Source organism: Opisthocomus hoazin, chromosome Z (assembly GCF_030867145.1).
Source record: "Opisthocomus hoazin isolate bOpiHoa1 chromosome Z, bOpiHoa1.hap1, whole genome shotgun sequence".
In the NCBI taxonomy this organism is placed as follows: domain Eukaryota; kingdom Metazoa; phylum Chordata; class Aves; order Opisthocomiformes; family Opisthocomidae; genus Opisthocomus; species Opisthocomus hoazin.
In genome coordinates, this window is record NC_134454.1 from 75,956,667 (window position 1) to 75,981,149 (window position 24,483).

At 49.7% G+C, this 24,483-nt stretch overlaps 1 protein-coding gene across 2 annotated transcripts; it reads left to right on the plus strand.

The window, feature by feature from the left end:
* The first annotated feature begins 1,935 nt into the window (after window positions 1-1,935).
* GDNF (glial cell derived neurotrophic factor) lies at window positions 1,936-20,110 on the plus strand. Of its 2 annotated transcripts, none has more exons than XM_075411751.1 (3): window positions 1,936-2,020; window positions 3,414-3,611; window positions 19,466-20,110. In XM_075411751.1, the coding sequence occupies exons 2-3, from the start codon at window positions 3,440-3,442 to the stop codon at window positions 19,948-19,950; spliced, it is 657 nt and encodes a 218-aa protein (XP_075267866.1). In that variant the 5' UTR covers window positions 1,936-2,020; window positions 3,414-3,439; the 3' UTR covers window positions 19,951-20,110. The 2 variants fall into 2 exon arrangements, with proteins under 2 accessions (XP_075267866.1, XP_075267867.1); XM_075411752.1 differs by having other exon boundaries at window positions 3,414-3,512.
* Window positions 20,111-24,483: the final 4,373 nt, after the last annotated feature.

Genomic DNA, 24,483 nt, shown 5'->3' on the forward strand with positions numbered 1-24,483 from the left:
ATACACTGCGGCGGGGGGCAGAGCGGAGGGGAGAGGGGTGCAGGTACACAGCGGACCAGGCAGACCAGGAGAGGCAGAGCAGGGGAAAGGCGGCCCGCGGTGCCGGGACCGGGCGGGGGTCCCCGGGGGGTCTGACCAGGGATGGTCTGCCCGGGGGGGTTCCCCGGTGGGGGCTCTGCCCGGGGGGGTCTGGCCGGGGGTGTCAGCTCGGGGGGGTCAGCCCGGGGGTGCTCTGCTCGGGGGGTGCTCTGCCCAGGGCTGCTCTGCCCGGGGGGGGTCTGCCCGGGGACCGCTCGCCTTTCCCGGGCGGGAGGGTCGAGCCGGTGCGCCCACGTGGGAGGGCACAACCGTAGCCACGCGCGTACGCACACGCGGAGCGGGGGGGAGGAGGGGCACGGAGGCGAACCCGCAGACAGGTGGCGGCTCTCGGGGCAGCTCTGCCGCCGGCCCGGCTCCGCCGTGCCCAGCGCGGTACCCTCCGTCCCCCCAGCTCGGCGAGGCTACCGGGGGCGGGGTGGCGGCTACCGGGGGGCTGCGCTCCCCGCACCCCCCCAAAAAAGAAAAAATGTCCAAAAAGCGTATTAAAAAAAAGAGCGGGAGCAGCGGAGGGCGGTCTGCGCGGCGTCGGTGCCGCGGCGACAGGAGGAGCCCGCTCATACCTCCGGACAACCGGGCGAGCCACCCGCACCCGGCGCCGGTCTGAAAGCCGAGACCGTGCAGGGCCACCTCGCCGCGGCCTCCGGCGGGCCCAGCCGCCGCCCCCCGCCCCGGGGCTGGGGCTGCGCCGAGGGGCCCCGCCCGGAGGCACCTGCGGCCGGCGAGGGGCGAGGAGGGGGCGGCCGGTCCGCTGGTCCGGGCGGGGAGAGCGGCGCCGGGGAGGGACGCCGGTGTTGGGTTACCCCGGCACCGGGCCGCGGGTCCGGCGGGGCTCCGCGGCGGCCGCGCGGTCCCCGCGGTATGTGGGGCCGGTGACTTCAGCCGGGAGATATTCGGCGGCTCCGCGGGGTCCGGTACGGGGGGCCAGCGTCTGTTTGGGTCTGAAAGCGAATCAGCGGAGGGCGCGTCACTGCCAAAGGGCCCTATAAATCCATCTGCCGCGCCGAGCCGCCCCGGCAAAGCCCCCGCGTCCGCGCCGGCGGCTCCGCGCTCCCCCCCGGCCCGCCGGCCCCGCCGCCACCGCCGAGGGCCGCAGCGGGCGCCCGGCGGCACCGGCCCGGCCTCCCGCCGCCCTCCCGGCTTGGATCTAAGCTTTCGCCGCGACGGGACCCGCGACCCGGAGGAGGAGGAAGCCTCGCCGCTGCCGCCGGCTCCGCGAATCCCAGCGCCGGCCTCTGCTTCTCCCAGCAGGCTGAGGGGGCTGGGTTCATTTTTTTTCTTTTTTCTTTTTTTTTTTTTTTATTTTATTTTTATTTCTCCCTCCCCTCCTCGGCTGGGGTGGTTTGGTTTTGTTTTTTCTGCTTTTGTTGGTTTTTTTTTTTTCCCCCATCGTTTTTTATTTTTTATTTTTTTTTCCCTTCCCGCCGTTGCGTGCGTGTCCGAGCGGTGCGCGGCTCCCCGCGGCGCTGGACCAGCTGGCGTTACAGGAGCCCTGATGTCTTCATCTGACTCCCCGCAGTTGTTGATGGAGTGTCTTTCTCAGATTTCCAGGCAGGGTCCCAAGAGCAGCACCCAGAGCCAGCTCCCGCTGCCAAGCGGCGCTCCCCGCGGCTCGGGCCGCTCCTGCCGCTGCTGAGCGCGGCCCCGGGGCCGGGGCGGGCGGAGAACCCCGCGGACGCAGCACCTGCGGCGGGGGAGGCGGCCGGGGCTTGTGCTGCCGGCTCCCCTCTGCCCCCCGTCCAGGCTTGCCACCTTGCCTCCTCCCCTCCCCGTCCTCCATACGTCTCTCCCCCCCCTCCCCACCGCGCAGAGAGGGTCCCGGCGGGGCGGTCGGACCCCGACCTGCCCCACATGCACCGCCCGTCCGGCCGCTCGGCTCCGCGGCGTTAATGTCCATCTCGGGGCCGACGAGACCAGCTCGGAGGTGAGGGCCAGGCGGGGGCCGCGGCGGGGCGGGCGGGACGGGGCGGGCACCCTCCCCGGCGGGGCACCGGGCACCCTCCCCGGCGGGGCACCGGGCACCCTCCCCCGCGGGCACCGGGCGGCCCCGCAGCCCCCTGGGCCCGGCGAGGTGCGAAGGCAGCGGGCGGCAGCCGCGCCCCGAGCCGAGTCCCCCCGGCCGGGCTGCGCCCCCCGGTCCGGGCCCTGCCCCGTGGCTGGGCCGAAGCAGGCTGGGGGCTGCGGCCGTCACCTCCGGGTGCGGGCATCGGGTGCGTGCGGGGCGAGCCGGGGGCGAGGAGGAGAGCAGAGAGAGGGGAAGGGAAGGGAAGGGAAGGGAAGGGAAGGGAAGGGAAGGGAAGGGAAGGGAAGGGAAGGGAAGGGAAGGGAAGGGAAGGGAAGGGAAGGGAAGGGGGAGACGAGGAGGAACGGGAAAGGAGAAGCAGAAAGAAAGAGGAACGGGGAAAGAAAGAAAGAAAGGGGAAAGTAGAGGAGGAGGAAATGAAGAGAGGGAAAGGACGAGGAGGAGGGGGAAAGAAGAAAGGGGTAAACAAGAAGGGAAGGAAGGGAAGGGAAAAGGAGAGGAAAATGAAAGGGAGAAGACAGAAACAGAGAGGGAAGAGAAAAGGAAAGGGGAATGGAAAGGAAAAGGGAAATGTTGATACAAGGGGAAAGGGAAATGGGAAGAGACGGGGAAAGGGAAAGAAGAAAGAGCGAGGAGAAAGGAAGAGGACAGGCAAAGGAAAGGTGACAAGTGAAGAGGAAAGAAGAGAGGAAAGAGAAAAGGAGAGAAAAATGAAATGAAAAAGACGAAAAGCAAAGAAAAGAAGGGGAAAGCAATAGGAAAGGGGAAGAGGAAAAAAAGAAGGAAAGGGAAAACAAAAACAGGAAAGGGAAAAGGAGAGGAGAGGGGAAGAGGGGGAAAGGGAAAGGAAGTTTTGCCTGTAGCCGACAGATCCGCGCAGCCCCGGTCCGGGGACAGGTGTCCTGGCGCCACTCGGGCGCTGGAGGAGGACAGGCCCAAGGTGACCTGGCTGCTGTCACACCCCCGCGTCCCTGGGCACAGGCTGCTGGGACCCGCCCGCACGCATCCCCCAGAGCAGCTCGCTTGGGCATGGAGGGGCTGTGGGATCCTCGGGGGTCCTGCGCCTTCCTCTGTCACACCGCCCGCTCGCTGGGGAGAGCCCACCTCCCTCGCTCTTCAGAGCAAAGCGGGTGGGAGGCCGAGCCGGGCACGGGTTGTTTCCCCACAGTCTTTCCCCAGGCCTGGCCGGGGCGGACCAGGCTGATGTGGGGGGCGAGGCCGCCCGGCTTTGTCTCGGGGCAGGATGGGGGGAGCGTGGAAGCTGGGGTCTAACCCTGCCTCTCCTCTCTGCCAGGGGCCCGTGTTGGAAGGAGATCTAAGATGAAGTTATGGGATGTAGTGGCTGTCTGCGTGGTGCTGCTCAACACGGTCTCCAACTCGCCCCTGCCCGCCGGTAAGACGCCTCCCAAGGGGCCCCCTTCAGTGGTAGAGGGGCCTGAAGACCATCTCTCCCCCATCAGCCTGCCGCCTCCCTATGCTGTGCACAGTGACTGTAAGAAACATTCCCCTTCGTAGCCACCGCTGTCTGTCTTGCTAAACCTGCTCCCCTTTGCCCAGGCATCAGGGTGAGGAAAGGACCCCCTGCTTTCTGCCCCCACTGCTCCCCCCAGGCAGGGTCGCTGGCTCTGGTCTGGCTCCAGCAAATCCAAACCAAGCCATCCTCCACAGCTCGGCAATTGCAGTGGAAATGCTTCCCTTCCCTCCCACCTCCAGACCTACCTTCCTGGCAGTTATAAGATCCCCTTGGTTGAAAAACCTGGAGAGATGGGAAAGTTAGTTGTACGCAAAGGAGCTGGGAGGAGGATGAGGTACACACACCTTGCGGTGCAGGCACTGAAACTGCTCCCCTCCCGCTTCAACCTCCTCTCCCTGCTCAGACCTGCCAATGCAATTATTCACTGTCTGTAGTGGGCGCGAGTCCTGGTGGAGTTTGCGCTGTGTGGTGGGAAGCACTGTGCACATCCTGGAGTGCTGCTGAGTGTCATTAAATCCTCCTTGGATCCTGATCCTGAAATTGGCGTGTCCGCACGGAAATTTGCGGAAGAGTAGTGGTGGCGGAGTTAGGAGCTTGATGCAGGGCAATCCACATGAACCAGCTCACAGTAAGACAGCTTACAATCCAAATGACAGATAATAATAATGCCTTGCTAATAATAGGTCTCCTACAATAGCAGATACAGGATTTTCACAGCGGTATGTGCATGTTATGTTAACTCTGGTGGCTTTTTAAAGTGAGACTTAATATGACGCAGTAAGAAGTGGCAAAATACTTACTTGAATTGTGGAGATACTCACTTAGCAAAGGCAGAGACATAGCCTGGAGGTTGCTCCCTTTGCCCTTGCTCAGCCCTCTCTGTTTAGCTCATTGCAGGATGCAGACAGTATCCAGTAATTGGGATTCATTTTTATCTCCTTATCTGGAGGCATGTCCTTCCCCTGAGCCTGCTGCAGATCCAGCCGTGGGCAGCCCCGCTCTGGTTTCTCCGGGAGCAGCCGGGCTAGTGCAGTGTGGAGGCACCGAGCAGGAATCGCGTGCCGTGGCTCTACTTTGCATCCTCTCCCCAGTACCCATCTCCTCTTCCATCTGTCCCCCCACATGCACATCTATGCCCTTCCCCATTTAGTCTTCTCTCTTTCCTTTCCTTGCTTGTGTTTCCGCCCTGCTGGAATCTTTCCTGGGCTGCCGCCTCCGCCTGTCCCACCCTGGGCTCCTGCAGCTCGCAGACCAGCAGCCCCTGACGTCTTTTCAGCCCCTCTGCACAGGGAGCTTGGCCAGAAATGCTTTGTCCCAGGGCTCCAGCCCGCCAAGCCTGCAGGGCCATCACACGCAGTGATCTTCTTCTCCATGGCGAGCTGCGTGGCGGGATAGGTACCATCCTGCAAAAGGCAGTGATCAGCCTTTCAGGCGGCTGCGCTGGTCCCTTCCGCACAGGCTTGCTGTGGCGCCGGGGGCGAGAGGAGCATTAGGGGGACAGAGGCGCAGGTCAGTTTGTAGCTCTGGCAGAAGGTGCAGGGTGGGAGAGCAGTGAAGCTCCATCTTCCCAGGGTGACAGTATTTTTAGGATGCCTGCTTGTATCTTGAAACTTACTTCTGGGACTGTGGTTCCTGAAGAGCTGGTTTCTCTGCAGCAGCTGGAGGAGACAGGCAGCAGTAGTGGTCCTGTCTGTTCCTAGTGTCCAAAACCTCTCATTGTTTCCTCCTCTTTTCCTGTGGATTGGGTAAGATAGAAGTGGGAAGAAAGACGACCTGTGTTTTACCTGAGCTACGGTAGTATCAATAGGCAACCTCTTCCAGAAATCTCTGTTTCCAGGGTATAGACGCAGGCTTTGCCAAGCAGAGCTGAGTCCCAGGTTATTGACCAGGATGGTGTTTTCAGAAAGGGATGACAGTTTAGTCTCGATCTCTTAACCCTGCGGATCAAACAGATGGGCCAGGCTGAAAGGGGAAAGCAAGCAGTGCTTTTCTTCACAGCAGGAATCCAGGAAAACCCAGGGAGTTCCTGTGGTCTTTGCACGGCAGTGGTTTACACAGCACCCACGCCCGAAAGTCAGAAACTCTTCTCCGTTAAGTTGCCAAGTTGGATGAGTCAGGGGAGACCTGCAGAAAGGCAGCTGTAAGAGAGCAGTGAAATACTTTGATTCACTTTTACGTTGTTTTTAATCGATTTAAAAGTGTCTGGAGAGCCATCTGCAAGCACAGAGCCCATGAGGCTGATCCTGTCTGGGCGCATCGCTGGCCTCCCACTGCAGCAGCGCTTCGTTTGAGTCACCACCGCCAGTGGCTGTGACATACTTGTTTCTCTCCGCTCTCCTTGTGGTGGCACGCGCCCTGCAGCACACAAAAGACACAGAACGATGTACACAAGAGGAGTCGTGTCCACACCGTGTAGACTTCCTTCTCCTTTTCGAGGTTTCTCTCACAAGCAGATGGCAGTGCTCCCCAAGCACGCAGGCGCGCTTGCAGCTCCCCGGATCATCTGCTGGTGGACCTACCGCGTGTTCATATCTCTGTGAGCAGCGTTGGCCAGCAGCTTCGCCAAGGGCCTCGACAGGAGGCACTTTACATCACCCTCGCTGGCTCATCTGCGTCGGGCGGTGCGTGGGCGCTGAGAGGGACCGGGTGCTGTCTGTGTTCGGAGGGGTGCACTGCTCTACCCCAAAGTGATCCCCATGCCGGCTGGTGCAGAGTAGTGGTTGTGCTCCGAGGCGTGTGTTGCTCTTACTCTGAGGAGGTCGGGTCTCCCATATGCCACTTGCAGTGGGGGTTAGCAGGGTTGTGAGATCAAGTCCCACTCCTAAGGGCAGGCCAAACACCTTGCTGGAGCGCAGGACTGTTTTCCCAGGCCCTGGACAACTTTTTGCGTCCTCATATGGTGGGATTGCTTTCTCTGCAAAGTGCTCTGAGGTCACCTCATGTTACCCCATCCCTTTCTGATCATCTTGAAACCTTCCTTCGTTCCAGCCTACAGGCAAGATCTTAACCTCCTGGGCTGATCAGGTGTAATGTGCTGAACTTCGCTGTTCAGGGCAGTAATTAGAGATGGCAAAGGGTGTTGGCAATTGCAGTCATCTCCTGCATTTTTTAGTGGACTGGAGGCTGGAGTGAGAGTAGCCTCTGTAAATGCAGTGCGTTTGAGATGAATCCAGCGTTCATAGGTGTTTTAGGCATCAGTTTCATGGGATAGCTTATTTTACACAAAGAAGAGTACCTGTAGACTTTGTAAGGTTAGAAAAGCCTTGCTTTGTTTCCCCTCATGCTACAGTCTGCTGGGGCAAGGACACCATTATCTTAAATAACAACTGCGAACAGCACAAATATAAACCAAATTGTTATAAACTAAATACTAAGTCAGCAGCTTCAGAAGCATGACAGCGCAAGGGAGCCAAACACTTGACTTGTACGCAGTTCCCAGCAAATACATTTCATAACTGCTTGCTGCTGTGTGGCCACAATCGACACATATGTGAGGGCTGGAGTATCCTAAGACCCAGGATATCATATATCGTCTCTTGACCAAGTGAGCATCTTTAGTAAAAACTAGTGGTAAGCGTGTAGAATTAAATGAAAAATCTCACCACGGGCTTTTCCCTCCTAATAGAAGGAAAAGGTGTTTTTTTGCATTATGACGTCTGAGTTACTCTACGGCCACTGGATGGTCATTTGTTGTTGGACCTCCTTTGGTATGTTTGTTATGCTATAACACACAGCGGTATGTGTGCGTTATACGTCGGTTAAAAATTCTTCATACCCCTGGTAAGAGGTGTTTAATGTTAAGTTGCTGCATTTAGCTGCAACATTATCAAATAACATGGAAAGTATCTAGAATAAGCAGTGATATTGTAGAGCTCTTAAGGCAAAAACAGTGTTAAATTATACTTCCAGCTGAATGCATTTCCTTCCCTACAATATTTATTAGGCACATTCAGCGTTACAAACCAGAACTCTCGTGTTGCTGTCCAGGCTTTCCTGCTCAGCACACCTACGGTGTGGTGTATGCGCTTTATTCTAAGATGCCTGGAAGGTAACCTGCCCAGACACTAGAGGAGACCTGCCCGTGCACCGTAGACCCAATGCATTGCAGAGGTATCTGCCACACCGAGCAGGTGCCACGCTGCGTCATTTGATCTGTGTGTATCCAATACAGCCAGTGCATCCAGCCGGTGTCAGACTGAGTGTGCTGGTGTCCTTGGGCCAGCACATATATAGTAAAGTTTGTTTGCATGGGCACGCCCAGGTTATCTAGGCGTTTAGAAATCTTGAGCATTCAAAGTAGCCTTTTTTTTTTCATGAGCAAAATGCTAAAAAAAGAAAGAACAGGACACATCTGGGTAAATCCAGATGCCTGTAGCCCTAGAAGCTGATTTCTCTGCAGTCTCGGGTATAAATACTGAACGTACTCCTGTGAAGGGTATTCTGGGACTTGAGGAGGAAAGGAATGAAATGCAAGAGAGTATGGTTTTATTCTCATTTGAAGAGTTATCCTTTGTTTAAAGTTTTATGTCTTTGCTGCTTTTCAATTTAGGGACCTCAAAAATTTCCCAGTGGAGGTGTGGATCCTTTTAGATGTTTTGCAGGTGTGGGTTGCTAGATAACATACCTGAACGTGCTTTTGTTGGTCACCTGTCATAGGCCTCTTCAATAGATTTTGGAAGTCCCCATGTTCGGGATCTGCAGATGACAAACTGGAAAACCCTTCTTGAAAGGCTGAAGAATTCAGCTGTGTAGTGGCTATTGATGAATTGGTGGGTGAGGCATTACTTGTGCACTAGAGGAGGATCCTCAGATTGATAGGCTGTAACTTCTTTGGAAATGAGATTGTTCCTGAGTAGGACTGCATAAAGTAGGTTTAAAATATTTAAAGGTACAGAGGCTGAGGGAAGCCATTGGGGTCATCGAGTCCCATCCCCCAGAACTGCAGATGATCGGGGTGGACATCTAGTGCTAATATCCAGTCTTCATCCCACACACACAGTCAAGCAACTGCAGCTTAAAACTCGTAGTGCGTAGGCCAAACCCCGCACAGCTGCACTTGTTGTGGCTTCTCATACTTCTGAGGTAGTAAGTTAATGACAAGTGGTAAGTGAGGAATACTAAATATTACAGCACAACCACGTTCAGGATCACCAGGCATCTGAAAAAGCCACTGCCACATTAGTGCTGGTGGAGTGGTTGACGCTGCAGAAAGGTCATTTTTGAACAAAACCACCTCTAGTTTCTGATCAGGTTATATTCAGCAAGGGGAACCAAAGGAAAGATTTCAATGATTCTTTGAAATCAGTCCTGATTACAAAGAAAAGAAAGAAAATAGAAACAAAAAAGATTTATTTGAGACAGGTACAAACAAAGCATTAAGACACAAAATATACGTTACAATCTGTCTGTTTTTAAGATCAAGGATGGAAAACTAATTATGTGAGGCATTTCAAATATCAGCATTCTTTTTTGGGAGTAAAGCCACATTGCATGGCTTAGATATTTAGGCTATATGTATCGGTACAACACTTAAACTGAAACCTGCAGGTACATTTCTTTGAAGTGAGTGGGACTTGTACAAATGCTTTAATGATTATTGAACAGGAATAGTCTTCAAAAGAAGCAAACACTGCAATCAAAATACTTGTCTTCCTGCATTGGGGCCAGGCAGTGTTACAGCAGTATGCCACAACCTCTCAGGTGGCCACGTTTTTGGAGGCAAGCTGGTTGTATCCCCCTTAACGAACGAGCTACCTAGAAACATCTGGCCTACCTCTGCTCCCGTCCCAAGCATGTAAGATTTCTTTGGCAAAGCCAGCTGTTAGTCAGGAAATTTCTGACAGGGAGGTGCGGACCTAGTGTAGCTGCTGGGAAGAAGCTTCCTCTTCGGAGCACACGCCAGTGCCGTCTGGCAGGCCGTAGTCCGCACATCCCAACGTGAGACCTTCTGCAGCGGAGCACGTGGCACCTGCCCTAGAGCCAGGGACTGATTATTGTAATAATAGCATTTTCCAAATGGCAACTTTAAAACTTTTCGTATCATTCCTATTGCAAACACATTGAAATGAAGGTAGTGAAAGGCAACAGTGGAAGAACACGTATTGTTTGTAGATCAGATCAAAATCTGATCGCAGCAGAGACTACCACAGGAGGGGCATCAGCGATGGTTTTGCCCAGACGGCTCTGCTTTACTGCCTTTCAGGAAGAGACTAGGATAGGGCCCCTTCCTGCTGCTTCGCTGCCTGTGCTTGCTCCTGGGGAACAGCCCTAAAACCCAATGGGAGATGCAGTGTAAGGGCACAGGCAGCCCAGGAACGGTTGCTGTTATTTGTTGAGGAATGCTGTTCCCATTCAGTGAGCTGGCACTAAAGTGGGGCTGGGTGACCCATGTGGGGTTTTACAGAAGTCATGCGAGGGGTCGACTGGATCACTTCTTCACCAGGGATGCTAAAGAGAATTTCTTTTTATTACCAACAGTATTTCCTCCATTAAAGTCTCAGTGCCATGCACGTTAGCTGGCTGCGTGCGTTCTTGCTGACAGAGGCCGCCGGTTTCGGGTCCCACTCACACATACCTCGTTTCAGCCTCTCGCAGGGTTGGAACAGAGCCAGTATTAAGTGTAAAGCCAGGTTTTCGTGGGAAGCTGGATATTGACTCAGCATGGCGTGGGTTTGGAGGGGTACAAGGCCTTAGTGAGGAGACAACAGGCCGGTGTGTGCCTTGCCCAGGTTTGGCTCTGGCTCCATTACTGGCTTCAGGCCGGGCATTGCCACTTTTTCTTTTTTCTTTTTTACACTCTTTATGCTGTAACTTCTTCAGATGCAGAGACTTCTTCGTGGGTGCTCGAGTACCCGCACAGCCCCGCACAATATGGTCCTAGTGCAGACGGGCTCCTAGCAGCTGCTGCAGGAGCTGTCACGAAACCTCGAGGGCGACTGCCTTGAAGCTGTCTGCTCCTCAGTGCCTCAGAGCTGGTTTTTCAAAGCTCTGAATCGGAGGCAAGACCACATCCTCCTGCTGCTCCTTTGCTGGTTGACTGCCAGATGAGGCACTCCATTGCCCACTCCAAAGAGGCCGTAGGAGGGGTCCAGCCCCAGGGGCCAGCACAAAGTCAGGCAGGATCTTCTAAGCAGCCCTGCCAGGACTGGATGAAGAACAAGAAACTCTTGGGGACAGGTCAGCTCGCAAGGCAGCTTCCTTTACTTCACCCAGTTCATCTGACCTCGCTGTTTGCCCCTGCTTTCAGGGAATTCCACTAGCTTGCAGCAGTTATGGTGGTCCTGCTGGTTCTCCCCTTTCTTCTCTTGGTGGGAACCAGTTTTGTATCTGTGAGAAAGTGGGCAAAGGATACAAGGGGAGGCACTGCCAAGCATGGCAGTGTGAAAATACAAAGTACTCTGCGGATCTGCTGTTATGACCAACACATGGGAAGTGGCAGGGTTATCTAGTGAGCTACAAATGCAAAACTTGGCTGCTCCATCTGGAGCAAGCACACCAGGAAGGTTAACCCCGTGCCTTTTTCCAGCGCTACCTTATTGTACCTGACCGGTGTGAGTGGCCCCAGAGTCATCCTCCAGGTTACTTAGCTCTTTACCTTGATGAGAGACAAGTGACACCGGTGAGAGGCTCCATTTCTGAGGGCTCTCTGAGTCGGAGGGGAGGATGCAGCATGTCCTGGGAGCTGGTGAGGTAGGGCATGAGGTAGTGAACCAGAACCGTATTAAACATTTAAAGATGAGCTGACCCTGGTGTGTTTGATGCTCTGTTTCCTGAAGGACACAACCAACCGGTTTCCATTTCACTCTTAGCCCCACAGATTTTCATGCAAGGCATGAAAGCAAAGTCATGCCTCTGAGAGGTGACATTTTAATTGCTGAAGTCCCGAAAACCTTTCAGCATAACTATTTTTAACACCTGCGCTTGCTTTGATGTCTGCGTGATGGACCTTGATTTTCATGAAAAATATTTCTTTTTCAATAAAATAAATGGTTGATCTCCACCCCAGTTGATGCTTTTTTACATTGCAAACCAGAATGATGATCACATTAGTAACTTTAACCTCACTGAGGTCTCATTTCCACAAACAGGTTACTCCGAGGGTCTCCTAAAGTACATCTTTGTGGTGTGAGATGGAGGGATTCTGTTTTTAGGCAGGGCATGTCCACTGGAATAAGTACATGAAAACACTACTGCAAAGCAAGCTAAATACAAAAATAATTAATGAATAAATGGTATATGGGAGTAATCTTTGTAAGCAACAAAAAAGTAAGTATGATTTGTTGCAGTCACTGTTAGAGGCACGTTAATCATCTATTTCCCACTAGCAAATGATCTAAGAAGAAATGTCTTTGTGAGTATAACCTTGGAGGAAACTTAAAAAATAACCAGGAAAGAAAGGAAATGAAAATACTTTAGTTACCAGGGGCCCAAATTAAAGTAGCAGAACTATTTTTGAAAAAGGGCCATTTGATCCTAACGCAGAACTGGATCTGAATTTTCTAAATAATACTTACCATTATAATGAGCTGGATTAACCCCCTTGAACTTTGAAATTGTATGTTAAGCCAGAGTCTGAAAGCTGCTGTTTGAACTTCTCTAATTGAAAGACAGCTGTGCTTAAGTGAAATGTCTGGTAATTTTATTAAATGTTTGGCCTGACGTTTTGATGTAGTAGCTATGCACTGCCACAAATGCATGCGTAAAAACTACAATGTAAAAGAAAAATCTAATTGTATCATTTTTAGTATACCTTATGAAACTTCTATTACATCACTTTAGCTCAGGATATGCAAAGTGCCCTTAAGACACTACAGTGATGTGATTACATTTTACTGAGATCAGTGTGGAAAACTATTCTATAAAGTATGAACAGTTTCAAATAACTTTGAATGTCAAGTTTCATGAGATTAAAACAAAAAAGGGAAAACCCACTTACATAAATTATTATTTTGCAATTAATAGAATTTAAGGTTTTCTTATAAAACGTAATAGGCAGCGTGGTCAGAAGAGACTGTAATTAGCTTATTAAATCCATAACCAGGCACCAAAATGAGTAACTGGATTTTTTTTTTTTTTCTCAAAAGCTGAAGATCCATCTGTTCCCACTGAAATCAATTTGTGGTCAGGTACAAACTGAGGGTTTCTTGCTCTACCATGCTGGGTTACTGCCACTGTGGGGGAATATTTGGCTTATAAAATAAATCTGTTGCTAGTGAAATCAAAGGAATAGTTCTACAAAATGTAATTGTGATCACATTTGAACTGACAGAAATAAATTGTCCATTTTTTCTTAAAGGAGACTCTTTTCTTGAGAATGTGATGAGTTTGGTTTGGATATTTGTTTAGACCTATTTTATGTAGAAGTCTATCTGAACACTATGATTTATTCTTCTAAAAAGCACAGGCATCAGATCCCAGTCCTGCTGGCTCATGGTGTCTCTAATTAATTGGAAATGCAACGGCAGGCTCTGGGGGTTTTGCAGCGTTCCTAACCCAAGAGGCAGGGTCAAAACTATGGTCTGAATGTGCCCGAAAGGTTCAGAAAGCAAGCAAACAGCTTGCAAATAGCAAGCAGAAGTTGCAAATATTCTTGAGGTTTTAATTAGTATTTTAAATGAGTCTCATTTCTTTTTTTGTTTGACTCCTGGGGTTCTGGACATTTGGCGTTCACCAGCTCTGCCTCTAGCCTGGTCACCCTTCTAGATTCCCATGTGCACCAGTCCTGTGATGTTTCATTCTTTCCTTCTTTGCTTTTTTATTAATTTTCTGGTCATGTGAGAAACTCCTCACATGATCAGGGGCCCTGGTTCAGCTGGACATGGGAGACAAAGAAGATGCCCAGAGGCAGACTGGCACATGGGCCATCATCCATACCCCTCCACTCTTGACACTCCAGCACTAGAAATCTGGTTACCACCAGAGGAAAAGACTCTGCCTGTGCCTGCCTGGGTGGTCAGGCCCTTGGAATGGCACTGAAAGAGGGAGCATGGAAGGGAGCTGCAGGAGAGCAAGTGGAGCAGAAGCAGGACATGCACGGTGGCTGCAGCTCCCACAGGCACCACTGCCTGCCCCACGCTCCTGCCGGAGAGGGGTTAGGCAGAGGCAATGCAAAAATGCATGCACATGCCCACGCACAGACTGCTGTCTAGGGATTTCCCCAGGGACCGCCAAGAAACAGCTTTCAGAAAAGTGACATAAAAACCCAGCGGAACCTCATGGCTTTGCACCAGTCTTGTCAGTGTTCATGGCAGCGCAGCTGAAGTGGTGGGGCTCAGCCCATCACACTGCCCCGGTGGGGTCTGTGAGCCTGTTTCCCACGCTGTGAACAAGATACATAGAGGCCCTGTGTTCCCTGAGGGTGGATTTTACATTTCCAGGACATATGATCCTATCCCTCAGGAAACACCTGCATTGAGGTGCATCACATGTTGTGGGCTATCCCCTCCTATCCTGTCCCATCCCATCCCGTGCTGTCCCATCTCATCCTGTCCTATCCTAGGTGGCTCTGGATTTTTAAATTCTAATTCCTTCACACCCTGGAGCCTGGGACCAGGGACTACTGCTTGGAGATGTTTACTGCTTTTATTGCCATAGTATCTGAGCATTTTCTGCTGGCACTTTGTACAGTGTGACAGGCATCTGTCATGTGTTTGTTCTCTCAGCTTTCCCACCAGAAGGCAAGTGTTGTCAGTAAACTAGTTTGTTTTGAAAAAATATGTGTGTGTGATTAGATATATTTGTATGTGTGTATGTGTAAATACAATACACATATACACACACATGCAAACTGTGTGTGTTACAGGAAGAAATAATAATATGTGCTTCTCCCAGGAGTGTGAAATCCCCATGGAAAGCTCTGTCTGCTACACAGTCAAGCCAGCACAGTCCGTGCAGTACTAGAGAAGCAAAGCTGCCAGGCTGTTGTTCTTTGTTGTGAGACTATAAACGTTTTATAAACAGTGCTGGAGACAGAGGGGTAACTAAGTACCCCTCCACAGAGTGGCTTTATTCAGGTTACAGACCAGCACTCAACGCCAAGGCAGCCCCATGGCAGTGGTGTTCCCTGGCCACACAGCTCAGCGCAGCACCCCCGTCACCCCCAGCAGCACTTACCACAGTGCAGAGACCAAACAAGCACTCAGCACGTGGTGGCTGTGGTGCAGAGACGCCTCAGCATCCCTGGAGCATATCTACCAAGTGTCCGTCAGGATGGGGTGGTCCTACTGTCAGTCTTCTCCACCTTCCCTTCTGTCCAGTAGCCTTTTACTATCTTTAGTCCTTGGTCAGTGGTTATTGCTTATTCATGTGTGATGTCTGGTCGCAGCTTCCTTAGCACTTACCCCTAGTGCCTTGTTTCAACCTGTCACGCCTGGTGTTAATGCTGGCATTTCCACTTGGTTGCCCACGGTCCTACTTCGGCAGGTTTTTGCAGCATTTGTTTCGGGCTCAGGCTTCGCACCCTTGCTTCTTGCACAGCTGAATATCCCTGCTAAGTCATGACTGACACCTTGGCGTAGGCTGCTGAGTTAACTCTCAATTCACTGCTGGCTGTCAAGGTTTGCTTGAAATGCCTGTGAGCCACTCCTAGTGACTGTAGTCACGCTGATGACTATGCTTCATTAAGCAGCAGAAAATTAGCACCAAGCCACATCCGATCAGTATGAGCCCCGTTGCTTGGGTCCATAGTTCAGTGGTTGCTGGGTCCAGATGAGCTTGTTGCAGTGCTGAGAGCCCAGGCCAATGCCGCCCAGCGCACACTGGAACTTGGCTTTGTGGGACTGTGTAATAATTCGGAGTTGTACTAGCCAGAGGCTGACTGATTGTGGGGTTTGGAGGCGTTCCTCGAGCAGTGCTCAATTACGGAAGCAAACTTGTGGTACATTGGCAGTCCAGTTGGAAGCTACCAAAAAGAGCATTGTTGCGTTGATCGTGACTAGTTTGGGGCTCCACAGGCAGAGGGTGTTGTTGCTTACAGCACCTTGCAAGGACTCACTGAGGAGTCCAGTCATGCAGCTGACATGGAGTTAGCAGTATACCCACACAGCTGCGTAAGAGCAAGTGTGTTTGTAGGTGGGCAGACATGGACCAGGGTCGGTAGGTACAGCACATTTTCTCAAGGGGGGGGCTCTGTGCCTGCTATTCCCACCAGTTCCCTAGTATCACCCATATGCCTTGTGCCTCCTCCAGTGTTGTAATCTCCAAATACTGGCAGTCACTGCAGGAGTCCTCGACAGATTTGGGTATCTGCTTGGGATATTTTCCAATCCCCTTGGCTGAAGGGGAAGTGTAGCCTGGAGATAGAAAATTGGCATTCATCTTACTCAAAGTGCTGGCATCCCTCCCAGTGAGTCTCCCAAGTGGCCTGATGTTGCAATAGAGGATAAGCTGAGCATTAGACGTATCAGCCACACACACCTCATCCCAGGTTACAGCTTGGAGTGCTTCTTGCATGGTTTGTGTTAGAGCCACAGTGAAATTAGCAGGATCGGTTGTGCTGCCAGTTACCCCATTTTCTGGTTGCAGCAAGTCTGCGTGTGTAAGTAGGGCTTCTCTACGTAGATACACTGTTGGCTTGATTACTTGATCTACTTTTTTCCCTACTGCTTCCACCTTCTGCAATGTTGACACCCCATACCTGCATTAGCAGCGTGGCCTAGGGCCCTTCTGTGGTGTGTTTCCTTCACTTTAAATGTCATCAGCCACTCACAGCGCAGAAGGCTCTCAGCAACATTAGATGCCTTGGAGCAGTTAAGGTATCGATCACGCATGAAGCAGGATAGGTGGGATAGATGTCAGCGTGGGCTCTGAGCATGTTCCACAACATGGGCCTTTGCTCCTCTTTATCTGCCCTCCAGGGCATACTTGGATTGGCTTGGTCAGGACAGTGCTTGAACCCTGTAACTGTCTGATTAATATTTAACCAAAGTAGACTCCTGCATATAGGACTGTTGCATGGGTAGGTGATTTTTTCTCACCTGAATTTCAAGCAGTTTAAAAATTATGTGCCTAGTTGGGTTATTATCTCTCTTCAGGTAATCCACAGTTTTGTTTCTCCCGTCTTCAGTGGGAGACACTTACTCCCCTCACTGTACTGGCAGCATACCAGGTTTGGGATAAGTATGAGGCTGAAGGCTGCAGACAAGAATCTCCACATATAGGTTGGGTTTCCCTGTGACAAACTCACTTCCCCTTCCTGATGGCTGGCCATTGCCTGAATTTCGTTAAACCCTAGTATGCTTCCCTGACAGTTGTATTTCACTCTCCACAGCCAACATCTCATTGCATCATACTGTTGCTACAAGGGTTGGGCTAGGAGTATGTGACAGAGGTGTGGGCTGGGGTAGTCACAGTAGAATGAGAGGGGTGATTTGAAGGTGAGAGTGGAGAATGGCACAGCTGTCTCCTCTGGGTTAGAAGCTAAGAAACCTAGTTTCTGTGCAAGAAACCACCCAGTCCCACAGCAACAATTGCCTCCTGCCAAACACCTCCCTATCTGTATTTGTGCCAGGGCCAAGCTTGTCCTTCAGCAATGGGGGCCATGCCAGCTCAACGCGGGTCATCTTGCTTTACTGAGTCTAGCAAGATATCCGTCCCTTCTTGCTTTCAAGGAAGGTAGTCCACCCATCGCTTTGACCTGGACCTTGCTCAGTAGGGCAGTATTTGTACGGTGTAGGCCCACCAGCCTGTCCTGCAACAGAGCTGGGTGGTGCATCCAATGGACACATCTATCCAACCTACCCCCCTCCAGCAGGTATGGCTTATAGTGAGTTTTTTGGTACCTGCTACAGAGGTAATGACAGAGGAGTGCAAGAAGGGTGCGCTTACCACTGGTGTCACAGCAATATGGGGCTTGGTGCAGGGTCCTGTCTTGTTCAGGTCCCATATAGCTGTATAGATAGCAGCCATCCCTCCTTCATGTCTTTTGACAGTCAGTGGTCTGCGCGATGCTTGCCTTAGCATGGATATCTGTAAAATAAGGTGTAACTCACGTTTCCCAGTCCCAAACTGTACAGTTTATAGCATCTCGCTTCCCATGTGTCACCCTCATTATGTGAAGGTGCAGGATGCCTGCCTTCACTACTCTTTTACCAGTCCATACTATTTTCCTGGAGCTGTCCATGAAAAGCCATATACTTCTGATTCATCACTGTTTTGTCATGGAGCGGGGCCTCTAGGATGTGGCTGCTTCAGGAAGGGGTCCATATTCCTCCTTACATGCAGATGCACTGTGTTTCAGCAGGTTTTTGCACTAACAGAGTGAAGAACCTGTTGCCCTCATCTTCTCTCTATTTGGTGCTTCTGTTGAGGATATGAAGGTGCACGTTTGCTAGGCAATATAAGGCAGCCTCATGTCTTCCTCTCCCCTATTAAAAGATTCCCTGACACTGTGTGTGGGCTGGGTACATGCATTGCCTGGTCTCCTGTCAGAGCTTCTGTCTGTTACAGTGCTCATTAGGGAAATGTGGCACTGAGCCTTTGCCTAAGGAGCTGTTTCTGTCTCAACACCTGACCCAGTGAGAGCCTTCATGGCTCGGTGGTGGTACCAACCCCTGGCCAGGTGCACTGCATTGGGTATCGCCTTTCCCAGTGTTTGCAGTACCTGGGATATTTGTAGCAGTCCATCTGGAGGTGGAGCTTCTGTACACACAGGGCTGGATGCGTGACACTGGTCTGTTATGTGGGTGGGCAGTAAGGAGCTAAGTACAGAAAGAAGCATCCTCTTAGGTCTTACTGCAAAGGAAGTGAATCCTCAAGTCTTAATTTTTGAAACAATGAATGAGGAAAAAAACACTTTAATACTGCAATGTACTTTATGTGTTTAAGAGACCATCATTGATAATACAACATAAGGGCACTACACACGGACTTCTGACAGCCTGACCCTCCATTAAATCACTGTATTTACTACAGCAAATCACATGGAGGGATTTAGTCCATGGGAAGTTTAAAGATTTCAAAATGTGATTTTTTTTCCAAATCATGTTGAAAAGCTGAAGTCAGAGAACGTTCCAGAACACGTTCAGTTTGACCTCCTTGATGAGGTTCATTCTGCTAGTATCAAAACATTTCATTGACTTCAACATTTAAGTTACTTGAATAATTTATCACTGGTAGAGTATATATCAAGTGAAAAATGAAATAGGTATTTTAACTTCATAAGAAGAAAATGCATTAATAACATTTCCCTTGAAAATTAACATAATACTTCTATTCTGACCTATTTCTACTCAGTCTCATCAGCATCTTGTGATACAAAATACTTTCATGAGAAGTTTTTCAAAAGCTCTGATAATAATTATCCTCTAGAAGCAGTAAAAAGCAGGCATTCAGCCAGGAATAATAGCTCAGCCTGATACCCCAGGAAATTCCTCTTTCTGTCCTGGCCAAAAACCTTATTGATAGGTGGCTTTGGCAATACTAACTGCTGCTGGTGTGAAAAGAAAACAATTAACAATTATAATCACAAAATTGCTTTAATGAAATCTCATCCTTTCGCTGGTTTGCTGGGAAGAGCCTGTATAACCTCTCTACAGTAGCTTTATCCACCCGTTAACTAATATTCTTGTCATGACATGCTTTTCCTTCCCTCGATTTTGACAGGGCTTATTCAATATTGAAAGATGTGTTGGAGTGCTGCCAAGCATCGGCAGACAAGTACAGAGATGCATACATATCTCATTTATTTTTCCCCAGATGAGTTTCTGTGGTGATCTAAACCATTGCAAATTCTCCCTGACTTCTGAGGGTCCTGAGCACGCACTCTGAAGTGATGGGCAGAGCAGCTTGCATGTGTCTAATGTTTTTGAGCCACAAATGGACAAAGTTAATGGCAACTGGCAAGTGACAAAGCCTTTTCTCTCTTTCCCAAACAGCTAATATGCCAGAGGATTATCCAGATCAGTTTGATGAGGTAGTGGACTTTATTCAAGCTACCATTAAAAGACTGAGGAGGTCACCGGATAAACAGACCCCAGTTTTTTCTAGGCGGGAGAGAAACCGGCAAAACGCAGCCACGAACGTAGAGAATTCCAATAAAAAGGGAAGGAGGAATCAAAAGAGCAAAAATCGAGGATGTGTCTTAACAGAAATACATTTAAACGTGACTGACTTGGATCTGGGATACGAAACCAAAGAAGAGCTAATTTTCCGGTATTGCAGTGGATCTTGCGATGCAGCTGAGACCACGTATGACAAAATTTTAAAAAACTTAACCAGAAAGAAAAAACTAGTCACTGACAAAGTGAGGCAAGCTTGTTGCAGACCCACAGCATTTGATGATGACCTGTCCTTTCTGGATGATAACCTGGTTTACCACATACTGAAAAAACATTCCGCAAAAAGGTGTGGATGCGTCTGAGGGCTGGACGCCAGAGGCGGCGCCAGTTTTGCATTCCTGCTACGATGCAAAGAGAGGGACCAAGGTTCCTGGGGAAAGCGTCTGCTCAGAGCAGAGAAAAGAGGACCAAGAACGCAGAACGAGGGGTTGTGAGAGCCTGGGGCGGGGGCACGAGGCGGCGTAGGAGGATGGAGGCTTTTGACATCCTACGGGAAAGTAAATAAAAGCTCGGGTGGAGATGCCGACGGCTGGATGGCATGCGCGCTGCCTTTCCCATTTGACACAGTCCGCCATCAGGGAGACTCGGATCCGTGAGGAATGTGCTTAAAAACACAACCCTGCCATACCGCGCTGTGTTGTAGTTCTACCATCCGTGCCAGGGACCCGAGCTGAGAAGTGGCTTAGGAGTACCTTCACTCATCCCCTGTGCCCTCAGCTTCACTGAAAGACACATTGTGCTACTGCTCGGTGAAGGGCAGTTCCTAAGCTCTTAGGACAACTTCTAAGCTGTAATAAGATTAACTTAGTAAGTAAGATGATATTGGACAAATATCACAGTTCCCAGGCTGAAGTTCTCTAGGGCCAGTATCAATACAATACAAAACGATTCCACTTACTGGTTAACTTCAGTTATTTCTATCTCATGTTTCTTCAAAACAAGTGTAGGATTTCATTCTGCTACCTATGAAAACAAGTTGAGTTTTTAAGCACTTCTTCGTAGTATAGTGAGAGAAATAACAAGCCCGGCCTCCACAAAAGGTGTTTCTTTTGGTTTAAAAAGGACTAACATCACTTGTGTAGCTACATTTCTATTTGGTCGTTGTAAGTGAGCAGAGACTACTTGATGCAATGCATCCATTCAGAGACATGAATATACAGAAGATATTTATTGAGATTAAGTTATTGTTATTTATTACAGTTCAGTAATGTCTTCTTTCCTTATTTATTAAAGTTTCTTTTCAAAGGTGCCAAAGTAGAAGGTGCTTGGAAGATACAGAGAGAAAATGAAGTTGGGAACATCGGTCCGTGCTTTTGATCGAAAGTGTTAACTTGAATGCAAAAAATCACTTACTTTACCTTTTTTTCTTTTAAACAAAATCCTGATTGTGTTCACAAAATGTAGTGCCAAAGCCTGCAGCCCTTCCTTCTGTTCACTAATACTTTTGATAAGCACTGCAGTCGTACATGCGCAGGAGCAGCAATGTCTCCGGACAAGTGAGGGTTGCAAGACTTGGCTCAGCATTAGCAATTTGTTAGAAAAACTAATTCTAGTCATATTTTAAATGTAGCCACATTTTTTTCTCACACTTTTTGCCAGCTGACCTCATATAACTATTGACAAATGGAAAATAATCACATTTAGCCTTATAATTTCTTGTTATATTTATTTAAGCTTTTCCTTCCGTATTTCCATAGTGGAAGAGGTTAAACCCCTCTTACTAGTTAGCCCTGGATTTAATATAGCCTGCAGGTAAAAAACTGTGTTAAATAACCAAAATGTTTTGTATAATTTGCTGAAGTGTTACAGGATCATACCCACGCAGCAGAACAGTCTGAGTTTCCTTAAGATGAGGGAGGTCATACAGCAAAGGTGTTCATACCTGACCACTAATGCAAGCTGTCATTCTGGAGACTTTTTTCCCCGAAGGAGCAGCAGTGCAGGTCACTAGACATACCTGACAACCAGTGAAGCATCAACTCCCACAAAAACAACAGGAAGAAAAAAAGCCCTACAGAAAATGGTGGTCCAACCTTTTATCTAATGCATGCAGTGTCTCTCTATACTCATTTTGCCCTGGGCCCCTTGGGATGCCACAGAAAAAAAGAGTCTGGAACAGGCATAGAAAGAGGTAACAGGTGTATGAAATGTAATTCAGCCCTGACCTCCGCAGCTTTCCTGGGTGGATGGAGGGCAGCACCCGAGCTCACCTGTGAGATCCGTTCTCACATTGCCACAGGGACACCTTACCCTCCACGCTGGGCAGGGGTGGCACAGCCGATACCACCACCAGCATCAGCATGATTTGCGTGGCAAAAGCCAGCTAAGCTGAGGGTCAGATGCACTGCTGGGTGGTTGACCAGGCGCAGTGCTCAGAGGTGTGCTTTCACTTGCCTCACTTGCTGAAAACCTGCCCCAAAGCCTGTTCTGCACAGCGGCAGGAGTCTGCAACCAAAGCAAATCACTACGTTCAAAACATAAAAGGGTAAAGTTTGTGATTTTTTTTTTTTTTTTTTTTTTTTTTGACCTTACTGAAGATAGGAGTGTGCTTTGGGGATATTTACTTCACCTGCAATTTATGTCTCAGTCATTTGTGTTAATCAACCAAAGTTCTCTACAGACTTTATTTTTGTACAATATTCATTTTATAACTTTTTACAAAATAAAATTCATTTCTATTGTTACCTGGTTGTTGCTTCTGCTTGTTCCCCTTGCACCACTTCCAAGTTACAGTATTGCGCAGTTCCCAGCTCACATGGGGCGGTGCTGAAGAGCCAAGTCCTCTGCACAGGGGAGCTTTTCTCTGCTATCTCCCCAGCATCTTTAATGTGGATCAGAGATGTCTGTAGCTTCTTAGCAGAACAGAACAGCACTGGACTTCTGCAGTAAATTACTTGAAAATGCATGGTAAGCAGTGAAGCAGTGACACAGTAATCAAATTAGTGGCAGCCTTGACGACTGGTGTTACCTGAGCTGTCCCTTGCTCATGTGGGGCTGCAGTGGCTTTGTGGTGGCCTTGGCTATGCACAGCCACAATTCCTGCACTTGGAGGAGATACGCATTTTGCATTGCTAATCCAGGCATTACAGCAATTGGACTAAATTCCATCCACTTTGGCAGTCCTTTTCCCTTCATCTTTAAATAGAAAAATACAACTTGAGGAATTTTCTTTTCCGCCACCATCATGGAAAAGATGAGGGCAGGTTTTGTGGCTGTGGCCAGCAACCTTTTCTCAACTGTTTTGTGTTAAGCGCTGCAGTTCCCATCACAGAGCTGATAAATGCATGCAGACTTACAGGTTTTGACACCAGGCTCCGTACTCCTCAAAACTGCTACAGAGGGGAAGAGCGAGCATCTGAGCAGTGAGCCAGTGAGCAGGAGATCAAACGCTCTTTCTCTTAATGTACAGCATATGGATGCCTTGGTTTCATTTGTGCCGAGCGAGGCCATGCACGCAGCTGGACCACAAAGCAAAGCTTGGAAGCACTGCATTTGAAGCACATGGTGCTGAAGGCATTCCTCTTCGCATGCCACTGCCTCCTCTTCTTGCAGCAGAAGCCCATCCGCCATGCACAAAGGCTGCCGATGGCAGTCTGGTTGAAGGCACACATTAAGTTTTTGGCATGAAAATAACCTGCAGCTTCACGTTCAGCGGAGATGGTGCACTTTCCCAAGAGCTGGAGAGAGTGTCTATGTAAACCACAACTGCAAGGTGCTCTGAAGATTAATCTCTAATCTTATAGCCCAAATCTTCTGTCTCCTATTACGTCGATGGGGAAGCACAATGCCAATGTTGAAGTCTTGCTTGGCCTTGTCAAAGGCTTTGAGTGGGCCACATAATAGCTGGCAGGAGCAAGTTTGCTTGCATGGAGCTGTTTCACTCCCTGTTCCAAACCTTCCTGGCAAGGATAATACTGAAGAGAGCAGATGTGGTTTTGCCATTGCAGCCCCACACTCACCACTGCTGGGTTGGCAGCTTCAGCCTCATTTTCTGGTTCAAGTAAGGCTTGCAGTATTTCCCTGGCATCCTACACATGTTAAAGCAGCTTGAAACCTTCAGCTGGCAGGTTGCATAAAATATTTCAAAAAGGACAAAGTTTCCTTTGTCACTAGGTAGTGCCAGCGCTGGGACAGACATTATGTTGGTGCTTGAGTAGCATGGACAGCACTACCCTGTGTCTCTTCTGGAAGAAGATGTGTCCCAAGTTAGATAGATTATTTACAAGGGAGAGGATGGACCAAACCCCGTAATTGTTTACACTTACTCTATACTGAAATCAGGAGGATGTCAAGTTTTATTACTCGACATCTTGATAAGAAATTTTTTTTTTAATTTTTACATTGGGTTTTGTTCCATCAGTTAGCATTATACTGTCAGACAAGAACAGCTGATGAGACACTTGGGACAAATTATGAGCATCTAAGGAAAAAGCAGGTATTTTGCAGGAGGGCATATTTAGTGACGCAACTTGGAAGTGTGGGCCTCAGAAAGTCCCCTCCAGCAGAAGTGGTGTACATCCCGTAGGCAGTGTCACTCAGAGGCAGGGCATCAAGAGAGAAACTGTAAGAACACCAGGTCCTTCTGCAAGCTCTCCATCCGCTCCGTCCGACAGCCATCTCGTGGGTCTGGTCTCAGTGCAGGGCAGATGAACTCAGCAAAACTGTGTTTGATTTTGGGTTATTTCACCTCTGCCCGCAAAAGGGGAGAAAAGCCGAAGGCAGCCAGTGCCTCCATCTGGAACAGTGCGGGAGGAAAGCAGCAGCAGCCTTGCTCCTTGCAATCTGGATGGCTAACCAAAAATACAGAGGAAAATATCAGGATGAAGAAAACAAAT